The sequence below is a fragment of the Carex rostrata genome, chromosome 34, assembly GCF_964058835.1.
Source record: "Carex rostrata chromosome 34, lpCarRost1.2, whole genome shotgun sequence".
NCBI classification, from domain to species: domain Eukaryota; kingdom Viridiplantae; phylum Streptophyta; class Magnoliopsida; order Poales; family Cyperaceae; genus Carex; species Carex rostrata.
This window is the reverse complement of record NC_135951.1, coordinates 1,397,847-1,416,786: the sequence shown is the minus strand read 5'-3', so window position 1 is coordinate 1,416,786 and position 18,940 is coordinate 1,397,847. Positions and strand designations below refer to the sequence as shown.

Here is an 18,940-nt window from a genome sequence, read left to right as displayed (position 1 = left end):
CCTCTTATCGCCATAACCATGAACAGCAACCCGACGTGCACAAGTGCTACAACTCAAATTGGTGTCATTTTTCGAGGCTATCATTAAAAAATTATTCTCCTTGGCTTTTTGAACGGCTAGATCCCGTAGGAGATCATGGATATGACAGTACTTGATTTTACCTATGCAAGACTTGCACCATGCACCTGTTAGTTTTCACAAAAGTTGGATATTAATTATTAATATATTCAATGCGGAACTAAGAAAGAAATATATGACCAAATTAATTCTAAGAATACAAGTACATAATATTGTAATAATAATTAAATAATTATTATTTTTTAATGATATAATGCTGGAATTGCCATTGGTTTTCACAATGAGTATGTCAAACAAAAAATTTCAGAACGAATTGAAAATTAATATAACATGGGAAGCATTATCTAAATAAATTACTCAATTATTACCTAGTAAGATACATTTTATTTAATGGTTATCAATTTATTTTTAACTTCATCAGTTTAAAGGATTTCATTGATGGAAAAGAAAAATGAAAATACTAGTAAATAATTAGTAATTGGACTTCTTTGTAATAAAAAAAGGAATCTGATTTCTGAACGAATATTCCAGATTAATTAATTAAAATTGAATTAGAAATTCAAATTTAATCTGCAATTTTAACATGTGGAATTATTTTAAAGATTGATGATCAATATTAATTAACCAGTAGCTACATCCATTAGGAGATATTTGTTCCTGAACTATTATCAAAATAGTCTAGAAAAATTAATATATAAGAAATTAAAAAAATCTACCCCAAGCTTATTAAATATCGAAACATTATTTCAATTTCATTCATTTCGTTCTTTCTATTGTGTTTTAACTAACTAATATATATGATAAAATTGAAGTTGACCAAAACAGTCCATTCACATTTTTTTTTTTAAAGGCGTCATTCACATTCTTAAGTCAGAATCTATTCCATGCAATACTCAATTTAATTTTTACAATCCTCATCAAATGTTAGTATACATTTAAAGCTAAGATAATAATATCAATTCTCAAAATTTACCCAGTGAATCGAATTACAAGAAATGGTACTGGTATATATGTAGTATTTAGTATCATTTGAATATTTTATTTTAAATTTTTTGTAATCCTTAATAAATATTAATATTGGATTTATTAATATCTTTATTTGCAAAGGGTTAAAATCGATGCCTTCGAAATTAAATGTGAAATCAAACTCATCTCAATGATACGTTAGAAAGAAAAATTTGGACTTTGGCCCTGTACAGAGATAAATAAATAAATAAATACTAATTGAAGTATGTGATAATAGTTACGATAGGACTTATTATGTCAAAACAAGAAAAAAGTTTGAATTTACTATGTTATAAATTAATTGTATCGTTTGATATACTTACAAAAAAAAAATCTTAACGAATTATTAAAACTAGGTTAGTAAGATTACGAGAAAAAAAAACACGAATCACAAAAAATAATTGAATTTGAGTCATATAGACAGAAAGCGATTGGTATCGAATTGGACTGCTTGAATTTAGAAAATAAGAAAAAGCTTGAAAATATAAAAACAAAAGGAATTAGAAATCATTAGTAACATGGGGAATCTTGTTTTGGAGAGCGGTAATTTGAAATTTTAATTTGGTAAAAGGAATTTAATTTAAGACCTTGTAATTATTGTGATTAATTGCAAAATGAAAGAAATTTGATCGTTTCACAAACATAAAAAATTGTGGGGGATGAATATGTTCATTGAAATATATTAATATTCTTGTATCATTGGTGACATGAGAAAAAAAAAGGAAAAATAAATGACAGTAATATATATATATGTATATATATATAGAGAGAGAGAGAGATGGGCTATGGTGCATTGCAATGCATGAACTCCCTTATGCATTGCACTATAATCACGGATTTAAAGTCCAAACGACCGATCCGAACCGTTAGATGTTTAATCCATATAGAAATGTGCTTGGAGACCAAATTTTACATTTTTTGAAATTTTTGTACTATTTATTAAGCATTTTTGAAAATTGTTGTTTCGCTGTGAACAGTAAAAAACAGTAAAATTTTCTGGACCATCAGATCAGCGACTTTCAAAATTGTTTAATAAATAGTAAAAAAATTCCAAAAAATGTAAAATTTGGTTCCCAAGCACATATTAATATGAAGAACAAGATGAACGGTTCGGATCGGTCGTTTGGACTTTAAATCCATGATTTAGAGTGCAATGCATAAAAGGGTTCATGCATTGCAATGCACCATAGCCCATCTCTATATATATATATAAAGGAGTTGGTTATGGTGCTACGCGTAGCATAGAGGGCCTCCGTGCAACAGTTCAATATTTGAGTTTTCAAAATCCTAACGGTCGATCCGAACCGTTCAACATGATCTCCATATGAATATGTACTTGCAAATCAAATTTTACATTTTTTAGAATTTTTTTTACTATTCTTTTAGATAGGTAGTAAATTGCTTGATCTGAATGGTACATAATTTTTAGATCGATCCTTGACCACTTGATCAATAATGAAAGAACATATGCTTTATTCTTGATCGATCCTTGACCGCTTGATCAATAATGTGTGACTGAGATCAATACTTTCAACAATTAGTAACATGTGGAATCTTGTTTTAGAGAGACAAGCTCCACGGAGATAAACAAATTGAGTAGTGATAATTTTAAATTTAAGTTTGGTAAAAATAATTTTATTTAATCCCTCGTGATTATTGTGTTGAATTGTAGAATGAAAAAAGTTTGATCATTTCACAACATTAAAAAATTGTGGGGGATCAACATGCTCATTGAAATATATTAATATCTTTATATTATTGGTGACATGAGAAAATAAATAAATAAAGGATGATATATATTGAATTTTTATTTGACAATACTGTGATTAACTAATTGATGAAGTTATTGATATGATTTTGAAAGCATTATTACTAATCACAATTATTTGGTGGAAATTGTATTTGCAAGTTTCTTTTATAAATAGAATATACTAAGCTTGAGCAACGAATGATGATGTGTTGACATGAAAATGTTGATTATAACGTAAAATTAAAGTTCTTATATAAATTTCTTCGAAGGGGTGGATTTTGCCATAATGGTTTTTCTTACGGTGGCAACTCAATCTCTAATAGACAATTCCTTTAATGAGATTCAATGTGTAATAACAAACCGATAAGTTGGCCAAAATAGCACACTCTTTTAGGAGCATTGGCCCCAACTCCATCCCTATAGTGAGTGTGCTTTATGTCGATAGTAGAATGAGCATATTAGCTCTTAATGAGGACCGAGACGGTATTTTTCCACAGGATATGCCTCTACATATATCCTTGGTAGGAAACTCACCTATATGAGAGTGTTTGTATATGGTTGCAATGCAGGGCATGGGTAAATCTTGAAGGACTTGTTTGTTTGTCATGGGATCGTGCAGGATGGGATTTGACGAGTTCGGGAACTCACACTCATAATTATGTATGGGAATAATTATGGGAATATAATGAATAAGTGTTCAATTGAATCGTGAGAATAATTATGAAATATTCTATTTTCTTTATAAAAAAGTTGATATCAATAAAATAATTATAATGGAATAATTCTTATATAACAAAATAAGAAAAAACATTTAAAAAAATAAACATTTAAAATATATAATTACAACAAAAAAAAACAGTTACAAACATTTGCAAAAAAAAAAAAATAGAAACATTTACAAAAAAACAAACATTTAATCTAATATATAGCATACAATTTCTTGCTTGACATCATGAAAATTATTAAAGCACTGGACCAAAGAATAATAATTACGCATGTATATTTCTTGGATCTTATTGTTTCTACATAATAAATTGTACCGGGGCATATATATTGTGCTTCTTGGTTATTAAATAGTTGACATTAAAATATAGTGTAATTACCAAAAAAAAAAATCTGGATTCCGAATAGAGAATTAGTTCCACAACTCAAAATCAAATGGGTGGGTGGTTAGTACATACACAATGGAGAAAATTAAAAAGAAATGAAAGTGAGCCACGTGGGGTGGAGGCAGAAAAAGAAAAAAAGAGAGAGTGGGTTCCAGTAGGAGAGAGAAGATTGAGTAGAAAAAAGTGAGAACTTGGTTTTTATAAACCATAAATAAAAAAGAAAGATTTTTATTAACCTAACATGATAACTTTTCTTTTATAAAAATCATAAGAACTGAAACATTTCGGTCTCTAGTGATTTTACATTTTTTTATGAAAAAATAGTGTAGTCGTTAGTATAACACCTTGAACTGAGATGCCATTTCAGTTCACTGTTTTTTTAGCTGAGACCAAATTGGCAATTTGGTTCCATTTATTTTTTATCCTTTTTTTGCGCCTCTATTTTGGCTCAGTTTTAGCCTGGAGCCCTTAGTTTATGATTTTTTGTGGTCGTAGGTCTGAAAAAATGTTAAATCACTAGGGACCGAAATATTATTTTGGTCCAAAAAAAAAAAAAAAAATTGGACCAAAATGACATTTCGGTTCTTATGGTTTTTATAAAAAAAAATTAATCATATTTGTTTGGTAAAAATCTTTTGTTTAATTATGGTTTATAAAAAAAATCCAAAAAATGAAGTCTAAGCTCTGGTTTTTTATCCCACTAAATTGTGTTGAAAATGAAATGAGTGAATACAACCTAAGAAAATACTTTGGGAAAAAAATTGACAACCGAACGTCAAAATGGGTTTATAATCCAATCTGGCCTAAATCCATCAAAATTTCTAATGGGAATTGACAACCAAACAGGCTCTAAGACTCATATGAAAAAAATGAAGGTATTTGGGTACGGGCATTAATTAATGAGCTAACTACAACGATAATGTCCATATTGTGTTTGTGGTGACTGAATTTGGATGAATGGAACAAATGCAAGATATAGTTCACTATGTTTCCTTAAATTTAAAACTATCAATACTAGATGAAATTCAAAAACTATAAACTACTTTATCGATACACAATATTAATATCCACCAATTTTGTTTCCATTTAATTCACCATTTGGTATTCATAAATTTTGAGTTTTGTGGAGGATTGTTGAAATTTATTAGAAAAATTCAAAATTTACAATTCAATACATTTGCTTAAAATCTCCATTTGTCATATTAAGAATTTTGAGAGTTATGTTGAAATTATATTTCCTTAATTATTACTAGTTAACTTGCTAATGACCGTTCAGTATTCATGAATAATCCTTTTAACGTTGCACCCCTTAAAAGATATCTTTCTGATGCGTTTTCTCTGGTTTTCAAATTCTTATTGAAAGTATATCTCTCCTCTCACTTTTATTATCGTAAGAAAAATGAGAAGTAAATAATCATTTCTATATATAAAAAAGAAAGAGTATCCCTCTGTTTTGAATCTCCAGTAAAGAAAAGGAATATCATCCTAGTATTTTTCAAATCATAATTGGATCATTATATTAATTAAATCATAATTGGAGAAATTAAATTGAACTTGCTTTTATTGTTATTTTGGTTATTGAAAATAACATATTTAATAATTGACCATAATTATTTATTCAATCCACTTTTCGTACTCTCTCCATTGATAAAAATAAACTAAATCATAACGTTTTGAGTATTTCTCTTATTCATATTTTATGAATCCTCCAATTGATTATTTGCTGGATATTTGAGAATTAGCGTCAGTCGCGTCTATGATTATGCTCTAAGAAATGACACTCCCTGATTATTTTAGTGATGATTCCAAATCTTGCACAATAGATACAGATTATGCTTAAGGATATTGTTTCCTACACGATCCGAGTAATTGTGTTTCAGTTTGATTTATTTTGATTAGTTTATTTAACTATCCGACTTTCCTGAAAATTTAGCCCAACAATTTGTTCTGGTCTTAGCTATAAAGGAAGAGGTTTTAACAGAGGCTGCCAAAGTTTTGAGAAAATAGAGAGGGGTACATGTCTGAAAAATAACTATCATCAACTTAGACCTCTTTAACTTTCAATACTGCTCATATTAGTTTTGGTATCAAAGTCAACAAGATACTTCAAACTAGGGCTGTCGTCGGGCAATGTTGGGTTTGCATTGCGATAGCATGGGTTAATTAAAAATTACCATGTGTTACGTTATGGACATAGCATGGTTGTTATTACTAGTATTGTTTTGATGCAATTGGAGAGGAGCCGAAATTCCATCAAGATTTTGAAACATATAGGTTAAATGTCTTTGCAGAATTTATAATTTACTAAAAGTAATTAAAGAGAGACCCAAGAATTGTTGGGCATAATTTTATTTCAGGTATTATAATGTGGATTTGATACATAGAATAAAAAATCAACCATGTTTATTATAAGAAATCTGGAATGACTATATGTAACTGGAGTTGACAAGATATTTTAATGATAATAAAAATAAAGTACCTTTGCACAAGTTCCTCTAAATAGCTTTCAGCAATGTCCTCCAGTAATCGATTTCCATCTTGTTGTATGAATCCTTCTGCAATCCATAACTGAACTAGAGTTGTTGCCTTGATTTGATAGTCCTCAGGAAAAACACCAAAATACATAAAGCAGGGCTTAAGAGTAGTTGGAAAATCCTCATAACTGGTGGATATAATACTCATGAAGCTGCTACTATCAATATGCCAATCAATTTTTCGCATCACCTCATCCCAAGTAATGTAATCGGGATTTTTTCTTGATAAAATACCTCCAATCACTACCAATGGCAGAGGCCATCCACCACATTTTTTGGTAAATAGAGTTACTAGGGGAAGCAAATCATTGGGGCATTCATTTGCAAATTGATTAGGAAAAATCTTCTTCATAAATAGTTGTTTGCTTTCTTCTTCTTTTAAAGGCTTTATATGATATGGCTTAGATATTTTATCAGCCACTTCAGCGATCTCAATGAACCTGAAATAATCCGTATGCAAAACATAAGAAGCATATTTATTTAGAATGAATCACATGAAAATGGTTAATTTAATAATCTTAAAAAAGTTTTTTTTTTTTTGTACAAAAATCAAAGCAAATTAAAAATAAAAAAAAATTGTATAAATATTATTTGCTATATAGATAGTCTAAAAATTGGGTTTTATGTAATTCAAATATTGTTTAAAGATTCATCAAGAACCATTAATTTCGGACCTCAACAATTGTGATGATTGTATCAAAGATGGTAAAACAAATATCAAATCTTACCATATTTATAAGCATTATATGTGGATAATATAGATTATGTCCTTAATGTTGAATTTCAAATTTCAGTTTTATTGTTTAAGATTATTGATATTGTCAAAATAAAGAATTGTGAAGTCATCCCCTCATTAATTATTGTAACACTAATTTACAATAAAAGAAATGCGAGAAAACCTGGTAGTAATCAACACCCGACTTCCGTTATTAGCATTAGGAATAGCAGCCTGTAGTTGAGTCCATATATTGCTGCTTGACCAAACATCATCCAATACAATCAGATATTTTCTCTCTCATGCATTTGTTAATTTCAATAATTAAATACTCTTCTCCCTCATTCCGCATCTCTGAGTTTTCTCCTCCAATCTCCTTTAGTATCTTCATCAAAATATCAATCAGTTTGTATTCTTGCGAGATAGTTAACCAGATGGACATATTGAAGTGACGTTTGACTTCAACACTATAAAATGCATCAAATAAATTAATTAGTTGATTTGTATACATGTAACATAGTTAATTATACATGCATGTTGGAAGTAAACAGAAATTAAGATTTTACCAAACTATATATGGATTACGACACAGACTGTGCAATGATTAAATTTATTGTTTTATGCTAGATGCTCTAACAATTGAATTGTTTAGTATTCAAAGAGCATATATGTGCTCGTATTCCCTGATCACTTGACGCTATATATTTATTCATCACTTTCTCCTCACTTGTCTATTCCATTGTACGTGTTCTCTAAAATGCAATTCAGTTGACTGAAAATCACACTCAATGCCTTTGATTGCCTTTATTTGACTGCATTGGTCTTATGAATTTTCTCATTAGAAGAATTTACAAAGATAATATACTAGTTTCAGTCATAATTAAACTGATCCATAATTAATTTGTGTTGCAAGTGATGAAGCTTCATACCATTTTTAGTTTATACATTATTCTTTTCAGAGGAAAGTTACTAAATTAAAAACTAAACTATTGATATTTGTTTAGTATATCTTCTTTATACACATATTTTCTAAAACAATGAACTCGCTATTTTGTTCAGCAGTAATTACCTTTTGTACACCATTTTTGCGAGTGTAGTTTTTCCTGATCCACCAGTCCCGACAATTGAGATCACAGATCGTCTTGTAATATTTGTATCAATGAGCTGGTCGACAATTGTTTTCCTTTCAACTTCGAAGCCGACAACCTCCAGATCGTCTATGTCAGGATGAATGGACAACCTTATAGGCTGTTCCACAGAGGCCCCACTACTAGTTGCTTCAAGACCCTCTATTCCGAACATTTTTTTGTTTTCGTTGATTTCATGGAGCCTTTGGTGGATTTTGTCTATCTCCTTACTTAGTTTGTGTTTGGCAATCGGTTTCATGGGCATCTTGCCAATCCTTTTCAGTGTGTTACGAAGGCCTTCCGGTCTACTTCCTCCACCAACCTCTGCTAAAATTTTCTCTAATACATCTTCAATTAAAAACCCAACCTCCTGAACCTCATTCACCCATTTTTTTACCGTTTCATTTTTGTGATGCTTTGTAACTGCATCTTTCAAGAAAGATTGGATCCAAGTGAGGTCCCGTTGAACCCGCTCGACCTTATCACGTACCCCGTAAAGAAAGACTGCTTCCTGAACAACCTCATCCGCCAGCTTGCGAAGAACAATGTTCACAATAGTCTCAGCCATCTCTTTAATTTGTATAAAAAGTGTACTGAGTAGCTAACGAATTGGCCAAATCAGACCGCAATCGGGCGGTGGCAATCAGATTTTTAGCCGATTTATATTGTTGGACGGTTTTTGCGCTAAAACTCGGTGGAATAGGTACTAAATCAGATTTGTCGTCTGAGTCTTGTACGGGAAATCGTGAATCAGCTTGTTTTTGCGTGCCCTTCTCTCTCCTTCTGCTGCCCGTCACCCAATCACGCCTCTCCGTCGAGTTGTTGCTTCTCAGCCACCGAACGACTCCTTTCTCCTTGTTGCTTTCTCGGTTTCTCCTTTCTTGCGCTCCGTCGCTCTCTGTTTCTCTTTTTTTTTTTTTTGCTATCTGTGTGTAGTCTTTGCAGTGGGACTGTGGGTGCTGGGTATACACTGTTGAAAAACATTTCTTTTGTTTTGATATAAACAAAAACGTGACAAAGCGACATGGCATCTGAAATCACATGCACGCACAGTAGGGGACAGGAGCATTGATGATTTAATCTGTCCAAATCATATGCACAGAGACTTTTTTTGTTTTTGTTACCTCATTTGATTTATTTTTTGATCTCTTTTTTTTTTTTTTGAAAACCGGATAGTAGATTTATTTTTTGATCTCATAATTAGGGGTGCACAAAAAATTCGAGATTCGTGATTCGATTCGAGTTCGATTCGAAAAAGTTTGAAAAAAATTTGATTCGAAAGTATTCGGTTCGAAATTAATTTGAACCAGACCCAATTCGATTCGTGTGGTTCGCGAATCTGGCTCAGTTCGATTCGTTAACATGCTTTTTTCTCTATTTTGCGGATATGTAGGCATGTAGCCCATTTTTCTTACTGGCCCATTAAATTCACTGATTTCTTCAGATTCGCATTAAATTGGCGTTATTGCGGAACAGCTGTCAAGGAGAGAGAAGGGGCACGCTGTACTCACCCTCCCTTTGTTTATGCGTGGCCAAATTCCCTGCGTGCCCAATTCGTTTACGCGTGGGCGTGGCCCTTCGTCTTCTCCCCTCCCTGCTTTCATGAAATCACAGCTCAATTCATTTAAGCGTGCTCAATTTAAGTTTTAAAATCGCTATTCTTTCATGAAATCGCAGCAGATTTATTTCCCTTTAAGCTTTAAGCTTTCAATTTAAGTTTTTTCTTTTCTTTTAAGCTTTCAATTTAGAACTAATTTCGAATCAAATCGAACTAGTTCGAATTATACCGAATCGAATTCGAATTGACCTTTTAGGTTTGAAATCTATTTCAATATCGAATTGGGTTCGGTTCGAAATAATTTCGAATTCGAATTCAAACTAGGTCTGACTCGATTCGGTTCGGTTCGTTTGCAGCCCTACAGTAGAGATCATGTCTGATCTCAAAATTTACATAACAAACCCTGTAAATTTTAAGCATTTCACTTTGTCTGATATGTTTATATATATAGTGTTATCATTTCATTGTGACTCTTCTTTCACTAAATTAGGACAGGACGAAGAAAAATAAGAAATCGTCAAAGTCTGAATGTTGAAAGACAAAATGATACAATGGGTATTTTTAAATTTAAAAGGAGTTTTAGTAGAAAAGTTAATAAATTGTGTAAATATGTGAATTTTTTAAATATAGACGAATAAATATGATATTAGGAATATTAGAGGGGGAAATATATAATTTTATGGTTTTTGAGTGGTATTTATTAGGAATATTAGAGGGGGAAATATATAATTTTATGGTTTTTGAGTGGTATACATGAAAATCCATCAAATCAGATGCATGACTAATCAAAGTATGTAAAATCAATCAATAGCATAGAATTTATTTGAATGTGAAAATATAATTTACTAATGATTTGACTAATTTTGTTCTAATTACTATTTAGATGGACCTAAAAGCGGCAAAGAAGGCTATTCTTGAAGGTATTTGAAGAGACAACTTTCTCTTTTGCCCCCTTCATTTTTTGTATTTTCATTTTAGTCATGAATTGTACACAATTGAAATTAAATATATTATGTAGGATTTCGGAGAACGGATGAGATTATACTTAAATAGAGTGAAAGAGGTTACTAATATTTCTTTTTCGTTCATACATAATTTCATACAAGGATATTAATTGCAATTTTAATGCACAAATTTGTTAAATTTTTGAAATAATTTATTGTATAAATTTCAAGAAACTGGCAAGATGGTGCAACAGCTATTTGTGTTTTGGGACAAACTGTCGGCCTCTCTCTCTCCCTCTTCCTCTCTCCTGCTTCTGAATTTACATATCAGACCCTGAAATATTTTTATAACAGAACTTCCTTATATGTTGACAATTACTTTAGGTTTAAGATTTCATGCTTTATTATTTTTCTAACTTAATACTTTATGCTGAATAATCCTTAAAATTACAAATTATGTCGTCTATAATGAAAAATGACATTTGTGGAGGAGCATAATCCTTAAAATTACAAATTATGTCGTCTATAATGAAAAATGACATTTGTGGAGGAGCATAATCCTTAAAATTACAAATTATGTCGTCTATAATGAAAAACGACATTTGTGGAGGAGCATAATCCTTAAAATTATATGTATTCGGTATGAACAGAAATTCTGAGATTAATCAAATTTGGACTGACTGAAGAATTCAGGTCTGCTGAATCATTTTTGTTCTATCTCCATTTTAAATAAATGTTAACAATTAATAATATATTTTTGTTTTTAAAAATTTAGCAATATTTTATGAATGCATGCGTTCCCAAGTCATTCTAGACTCATCTGTTCAAACAACTAAATGCATTCAGTTGAAAATTACTTGATGCTAGTACTACCTCAATACATTGGTATTGTTAAATACTACTAATTGGAGATTTCAACGTGCCATTAAATGGGCCTGGAAGCTGGAGCATTTCAATTTCTTTTCATACCATTTAAATTCTATTAGGTATAAAGGTTTAAAGGGAAATATAAAAAGAAAGATTAAGGAGAGAGGAATATCAAAAGAAAAAAAAAGTAGGGTTGCGCACACAAAAAGAGATATCAACATGGAAGAACCTAAGCAAAGAATGAGTAATGAACGATAATTACTCATTCTTTTGTTCTCATACCTATATATATTCTATTGTCATTAATTCTTAAAGGCCACAATAACACCTATATAATATACTGAGACAATCCAACTATCCACCTTATCCTTAATTTCTCAAATAAGTAAAGAGCAACAAATATTAATATACGATCATGGCCAGCAACAACAAACTCACAGTGAAGCTTCTGATAGAGAAGGAATCCCAGAAGGTACTATTTGCAGAGGCAGGCAAAGATGTGGTTGATTTCCTCTTCAGCCTCTTCGCCTTGCCGATCGGATCTGTTATCAAATTAATAACTACGGAATCCATGACTGGTTGCCTAGGTGCAACATACGGTAGCCTGGAGCAACTAGACGACACCTATCTGCTCTCCACCAAAACCAAATCCATCCTCCTCAATCCCACCATTTCAATTGCTGCCTCAACCAATTTCTTGCTTCTCTCAAGCTCTGATGCTCCTTCCAGTTGTGACAAACTAAATGAGTACTATACGTGTCGTGACAGTGACACTTCATACTATAAGACCCACAACTATGTCACTGATGCAAATGATACCGCTTGCCCAGAATGCCAAAAGATGATGACCAAGAAACTTGAGTTTGTGGCGGGGTCAAATGTTAAGAAAGAGGAAGAGAGTGGGAAAAAGGGTTTCGTCAAGGGTGTTGTAACGTACACCATTATGGATGATCTATCGGTAATGCCGATGTCGACCATATCAAGTGTTGCTATTCTCAACAGCTTCAACATCAAAGACCTCAGTACTCTTCAAGAAAAAACTGTCGGCCTCGGCCTCACAGAGGTATGTATGTGTATGCATGTGAATATATTTCTTTGTCACTAGGAAGAGATTTTATCCCGATTCGTACCTCAAAAATAATTTATTTTCATATATCAATTTTCGCTAAGTGATGAAAATCACAGACCATAGCATAAGCGCTAAACATTGATCATTTTATTTAATTCATTCCTTAACCAATTTATAGCCATTTGCATTATTAAATTATTGTTTTCAACTGTGCTTGTAAATGCTTTCTAATTTTCCATTAATTATTGTTTTTGTTTATATATCTAACTAGGGTTTAGAGCTACTAAAAGCTTCGCTGCAATCGAAGACTGCGCTGACTGATGTTTTTATGACAGCGAATGTTAAGATTGCACTCGGTTCCTGACAACTTGGGGACCAAATCGATACACTAGAAGATCTGTATCTACTCAAAAAGAGGAAAGAAAAAATCAGACGGAACATAGTACAACCTGGGAGGTGCTAAGCCACCCTATCATTTAAAAAATTGTTTATCAAGTATGCATACGTTCAAGTGAATTTTACTTTTTATACATAGAAGCCCCCCTTATGTAATATTAGAAATTTATAAGGTCTTAAAGGAAAAGTTATGACCGCCTTTTTCATTTCCATATGTACTCTTCGTTTTCCGCACCATCTATAATAAAAAATAGAGAAATTTTTTGCTTTTGGAATTTGAAAAGTTGTCAACCCACTATCTGTATGTGAAATCTTAAGATTTACTGTTTTTTATTGAGTAATTTTTCTTTTACGAATGTATAGGTAGGATGTCTTTTTCTTTTAGACTCTGTTCGGCTACAGTTAACATTTTATTGTTCACGTGAGGAAAAAAATTTATTCACAATGAATTTATATTTTTCCACATAAACAATAAAAATCAGTTCAAAAATTTTGCAATTCTATTTCCATTCTCTTTCCCCTCCATCCGTCAAACAGGGCCTTATGGAAGTACTTGTAGGAAGTCTTTTACCTTCAAGCCACTGGTAGGATGCTTTTCTTTAAGGTGCTAGTAATTTTCTTTGTTTTCTTCTGATTTGTGCCTAGTAATTCTTAGGAATTTGTAAGAAACTATTTATTACCAATCAAGCCTAGTAATTCTTAGGATTTTGTAAATCATAAATCGAAATTTAAATAATATACAAATTTCCATGTTTTTAATTTAGTTATGATAGACATGACATTTTACTGATGATAGTTATCTATTGTATCTTTTTATGAAATCAAATAGTGAAAGATTTTGTGTTATAATTTTTAATTTTTTTTTTTAAATGATGTCTAGTCCCCGTTATATTTAAATCTTGGTTTCGCCCCTGAAAGAATTCAAGGATATCAGTCATATATGCATCTGCGAAATCAACAATAGATAGTTGTTTTCTTATTTGTCATTCTAAAAGATAGGCTTCCATGTTTAGCATAATTTGTTTCAATATACAAAATATCTCTGAATTGATAAATTGGATGTAACAGCCGCGTAACATATATGTTCTATCGAACACCATTTTTCTTTTTTTCTAATAAACTTTTCAACCCCCTTAAGATGAACTAATTTAATAGTAGAATAGAAGGTCGATAACTAATATGCAAAGTCCAACAAAATTCTGATAAAATTTATCAAAATGTGTAATTGTCAATTGCACAAATTAGAATAATATCACAATAGGTCAAGAATCAAATTATAGACCCTACTGACACTCAAAACATTTATGGATTTTGATGAAATAAAAATAAATAGAAAATGATACCCCCGATAGAAATAACAACCTTAAATTTTAAATAGTCATTTACCATAAAATTGAACTGAAAAGGTAAATTTATCAAATGATCTTCAGTGAAATTGACTTTTTCCTATTGCTTTTAACTGGATGATTTGATTTGGGGAAAGTTATAATGGGCTTATACTGGGCTGTTGAAATAGTAAGTTCTAAATGAAGATGTATCCAATGGACCAAATCAAAATAGATGTCTAAATAATCGACGTTATTATTTTAAGAGGAGGGTTCAAATGCCTCCATGTTTTTGTGCCTCCATCATGCCTCCATCTCCCTCCATTATTTTCAAAGTTCAAACAGAGTTCAAACAGTCGATCCGAACCGCTCAACCTAACCTCCATACTAAAATATGTTCGGAGACCCAATTTTATATTTTTAGGAATTTTTTTACTATTTTTTTAGATAGATACAAAATCAGTAAATCTGAACCATCTAAAAATAATATTTTTCTACCTATCTAAAAAATAGTAAAAAAATTCCTAAAAATATAAAATTTGGTCTCCAAACATATTTTAGTATGGAGTTTAGGTTGAACGGTTCGGATCGACTGTTTGAACTTTGAAAATGATGAAAAGAGATAGAGGCATGATAGAGGCACAAAAACATGGAGGCATTTGAACCCTCCTCTTATTTTAATTAAGAAACAGAAAAGCGGGACAAGTAAATTCAAACTGGTATAAAAAGAAATAGACCAAGTGTCAGTTTCTGTACATGATAAACTCCATTATGCGATCATGCCCAAGGGATGGCATAAACTGTTATTTGCATATTAACCCAAAATTAAAACTTAATTAAGTTATCACAACATCCCCCCCCCCCCCCCCCCCCCCTATTTACACATTTCAGTACGGTCTACTTCGGGTAAGACAAAAATTCAATTAAAATGGAGATTGGAAATGAATCAAAATATAGTAGTACATGTGAATAAATTTATCTTGTTCAAGCGTTCAGATTTTTTATTTTCTCTAACAAAATTTCTAGTAGCGGATTATGTGTAAAAATATTTAAGGGGCTACATGTCAATACCGATAAATAAATACTTATTTGTTATTTCCGAAACAATTTTGTGTAAGAATAAAATTATGCACATCATTAAACTGCTCCTTCAAATTCTTGCACGTACGTAGCGTGTGCTATCCTCCATTGAATCGGACGGCACCGTTGGGGTAACGACAAAGCAACGATGGCCGAACCGGGCATAATTAGACCAGGCAGTGCCGCAAACCAGACCAACCACTGGTTTTGCGCGCGGGAGACACTCAATCCCAAAGACGACAATTGACACTACTAGAATCTACATTTTTTCCGTGCGCAGATTTGGCTTTTTCCAAGGATAGGAGAGGCCGTTAGAAATAAAATTGTGTTTTCTAACACACTTAAACATTTCCAACGGTAGGCCGTCGGAAATAGTTGCGCATAGAAATCTCTGTCTGCCCTTGGAAATACTCCTGGATGACCTATGACCCGTCAAACAAATCAAATACTATTTTTTATTGATAGCTCTTGAAAATAGTTGACTCCATGCCCTTAAAAATGTTTTGAAAGTTATAACACATTATTTCCATGAGCTACCCTTGAAAATGTTTTGGTTATTATGTTTATATTATTTTATAATGAAGGCTCACGGAAATACTTGGCTACTATATTCTTGGAAATGTTTCATTGATACAGTTAATATTATTTTATAGCTATACTAACTATTTCCATGAGGCTACCATTGCAATGTTTAGCTCCTGGAGACAGAAGCATTTCCATTTATTGAGATCTTCCTTTGAATGTTGAACATTCAATTAACATAGAATATAATTCCAAAATAACAGGCAGTAATTAATAAAACAAAATAATTTATATAACACATCCTATTATATAAAAAAAAACACTTACTTAAGATAGTGATTTAGTAATATCATCACTATTGATAATAAAATAATTGTAGCAGTACTTGACAATAAAGATTCTTCAAGTAACAGTGTTTACAAGAAGTAATTAGTATCGTGGATAGCATTGATATATATAATTTAACTTTACCAAACACAATGCAATCACTGAAGCAAAATAAATAAAAATAAATAAAAGGAGATTCATTTGTGCATAGCATTGGCAACATACTATAGCCTATGTTATTGTATTTCATTTATTCGTATTTTACAACAAATAAAACAACAACCATAACTAACTCGTAAAAAAAATGTAAAAGCATACAAGTCCATGAGATCCACAATTTTACATGGAATTAAGTATTAATTAATGCTCCAATTATATTACATTATATTATACACCTCAACAACAAAATAAAATATATGCATGCATTCTTTCAGACCACATCTTAATACCAGTGTGTTTTCGAGATCCTTGGCAAGAAGCAATGCATAGCTCATCATTCAACATCATGCAGCTTGTAACCGCAACAGTAGGTCTCGATCACGCATTATGCAACCTAGCTCGTCAATCAATATCACTGTTCATTAGTGCTTCCCTTCCCTTCCCTTCCAATCTTGGCTATGCTATACAGATCCCATATCATGTATTACAAAAACTATTTATCAAACAGACCAGAGGTTTCAAAATTACCAAATTAATCAGATGTTTTAGTAAGGATTTGGCTAATATGCTATGGGTAGCTAAGAGGCCTCCCGTGCTACGGCTCAATATTAGACTTTTCAAAATCCTAACGGTCGATCCGAACCGTTCATCTTGTTCTTCATATTAATATGTGTTTGGAGACCAAATTTTACATTTTTTGGAAATTTTTTACTATTTTTTTAGATTTATTGAATATCGCTGTTTTTTATGGTCCAGATTTGTCTGAAAAACAACAAATTTCAATAAATCTAAAAAAATAGTAAAAAATTTCCAAAAAATGTAAAATTTTGTCTCCAAGCACATATTAATATGGAGAATAAGATGAACGGTTCAGATCGACCGTTAGAACTTTGAAAAGTCGAATATTGAGCCGTAGCACAGGAGGCCTCGTAGCTACCCATAGCACCGTAGCCAAGTCCGTTTTAGTAAAACTAATTTGACTTCGCCAGAAGAAGTTTTAACAGAGGTAATTTAGTCATTTTCTTTGATTTGGCCCTGCTTCTACTTCTGGTGTTAAAATTACAAAATTTCAAAGCACAAAATAATACTGACCCACTGCATTTCGAATAGGTTCCGACAAAAATATATTTTGACAGATCGAAATTTTTTTTTTTTTTTTTTTTTATACGGACTCAGCAACACAATAGGCTACACTGAAATGTACCACCTAGGAGAAAAATAGATCTGCGAGGCTACGAACTTCTCCTCTCAAATTGAAGCTTATTTCAGCAAACGAGTTTGAAATTGGTCAACAAATGTTTGTTTTAGGGAGCTAGTTCTACTGGTGAAGAAGGATTTGATTTTGGGGGAAGGAAGAAGAGAGGACATAGGGAGAGCTAGAAGGCAGCGTTGTGTTTAAAAAAGAAACTACCCCATTTGGATCTGGAAAAATTTAAACGGCTCCAAAGTATTGGATTACAAGCGAAATTGTTTGTAGCCTCCATCCTGTGAATTTGTTTGCATCAGTAAAAGAAAGAAAACTTTGGATTCGGAAATTTTGTTCAGCTCCAAAGTTTAAACCTAAAAAAAAAAATTCCGATCCATCTACACTTGCACCATCAAAATTTCAGAGCACTCTTTTATCTTTTTCTCTTCTTTTATGGGCCTAAGAAAAGGCCCATAACAAGGGAATCTAGCCCAAATTCCTTACAAGGCCTACAACAAGGGACTCCTAAATCCGCTTCTGAGATGGGCAGCAGATAGCAACTAAAATTGGATCCGCATCCTACATAACAATTCTATACTCAGTGCGCTGGATGAAGGCAAACATGTTCTGTTAAAATATCAACCCGACCAATATCTCTCTCTTTCTCCGATGGTAAAGAAATCAGGTGAGAATAATAACTCCCCTTTTTGCGCTAAGCGCGAAGCTGAAGCAACCCATGAAAACCCATCTCCCCAAATTATGGGAACATTTCATGTATACCCCGCAAAAACCTCAAAATTATGGGCATATATATTTTTTTAATAAAGGATAAAATGGGTTATTTTTTGTGATATTTTTTGTTTCATCAATAAAAGTAATACTGAGAAGGAGACAAAATTGTTTCACTGAAAAGGCCCTAAATTTTGCACTCATGGATTGAAACGCAGAATACAGTTTTGGAGTTGATGTGTTGACATAACTTATTTTGTTCGTAATGAGTCATATGAAATCGGTACATGATTTAAAATATAAATATGAAAAAACTAATGATTTAAGAAAGAATAATAATGACTAACAACTAACGGTCTAAGAAAGATTATACCTAACAATTAACACGAATAAAAGATAAAACAAATCAAGTATAAGAACAACTCTGCGGCTGTGCAATTACTTAATTAATGCGCGACGC

At 31.8% G+C, this 18,940-nt stretch overlaps 3 protein-coding genes across 3 annotated transcripts in view; 1 reads left to right on the top strand and 2 right to left on the bottom strand.

Annotated features, from left to right (window-relative positions):
• Positions 1–18,940, bottom strand: part of LOC144548938 (Protein phosphatase 2C family protein) — a 75,973-nt gene that overhangs the window by 25,035 nt on the left and 31,998 nt on the right. The window lies entirely within an intron of this gene.
• Positions 6,778–9,261, bottom strand: LOC144548939 (disease resistance protein RPP13-like). Its single transcript, XM_078297677.1, has 3 exons — positions 8,261–9,261; positions 7,376–7,658; positions 6,778–6,916 (listed from the first exon to the last, which is right to left on the bottom strand). The coding sequence occupies exons 1-2, from the start codon at positions 8,884–8,886 to the stop codon at positions 7,463–7,465; spliced, it is 822 nt and encodes a 273-aa protein (XP_078153803.1). The 5' UTR covers positions 8,887–9,261; the 3' UTR covers positions 6,778–6,916; positions 7,376–7,462.
• LOC144549154 (uncharacterized) lies at positions 12,043–13,374 on the top strand. The gene is made up of 2 exons (XM_078297891.1): positions 12,043–12,750; positions 13,028–13,374. Exons 1-2 carry the CDS (start codon positions 12,103–12,105, stop codon positions 13,118–13,120), a joined length of 741 nt encoding a protein of 246 aa, XP_078154017.1. The 5' UTR covers positions 12,043–12,102; the 3' UTR covers positions 13,121–13,374.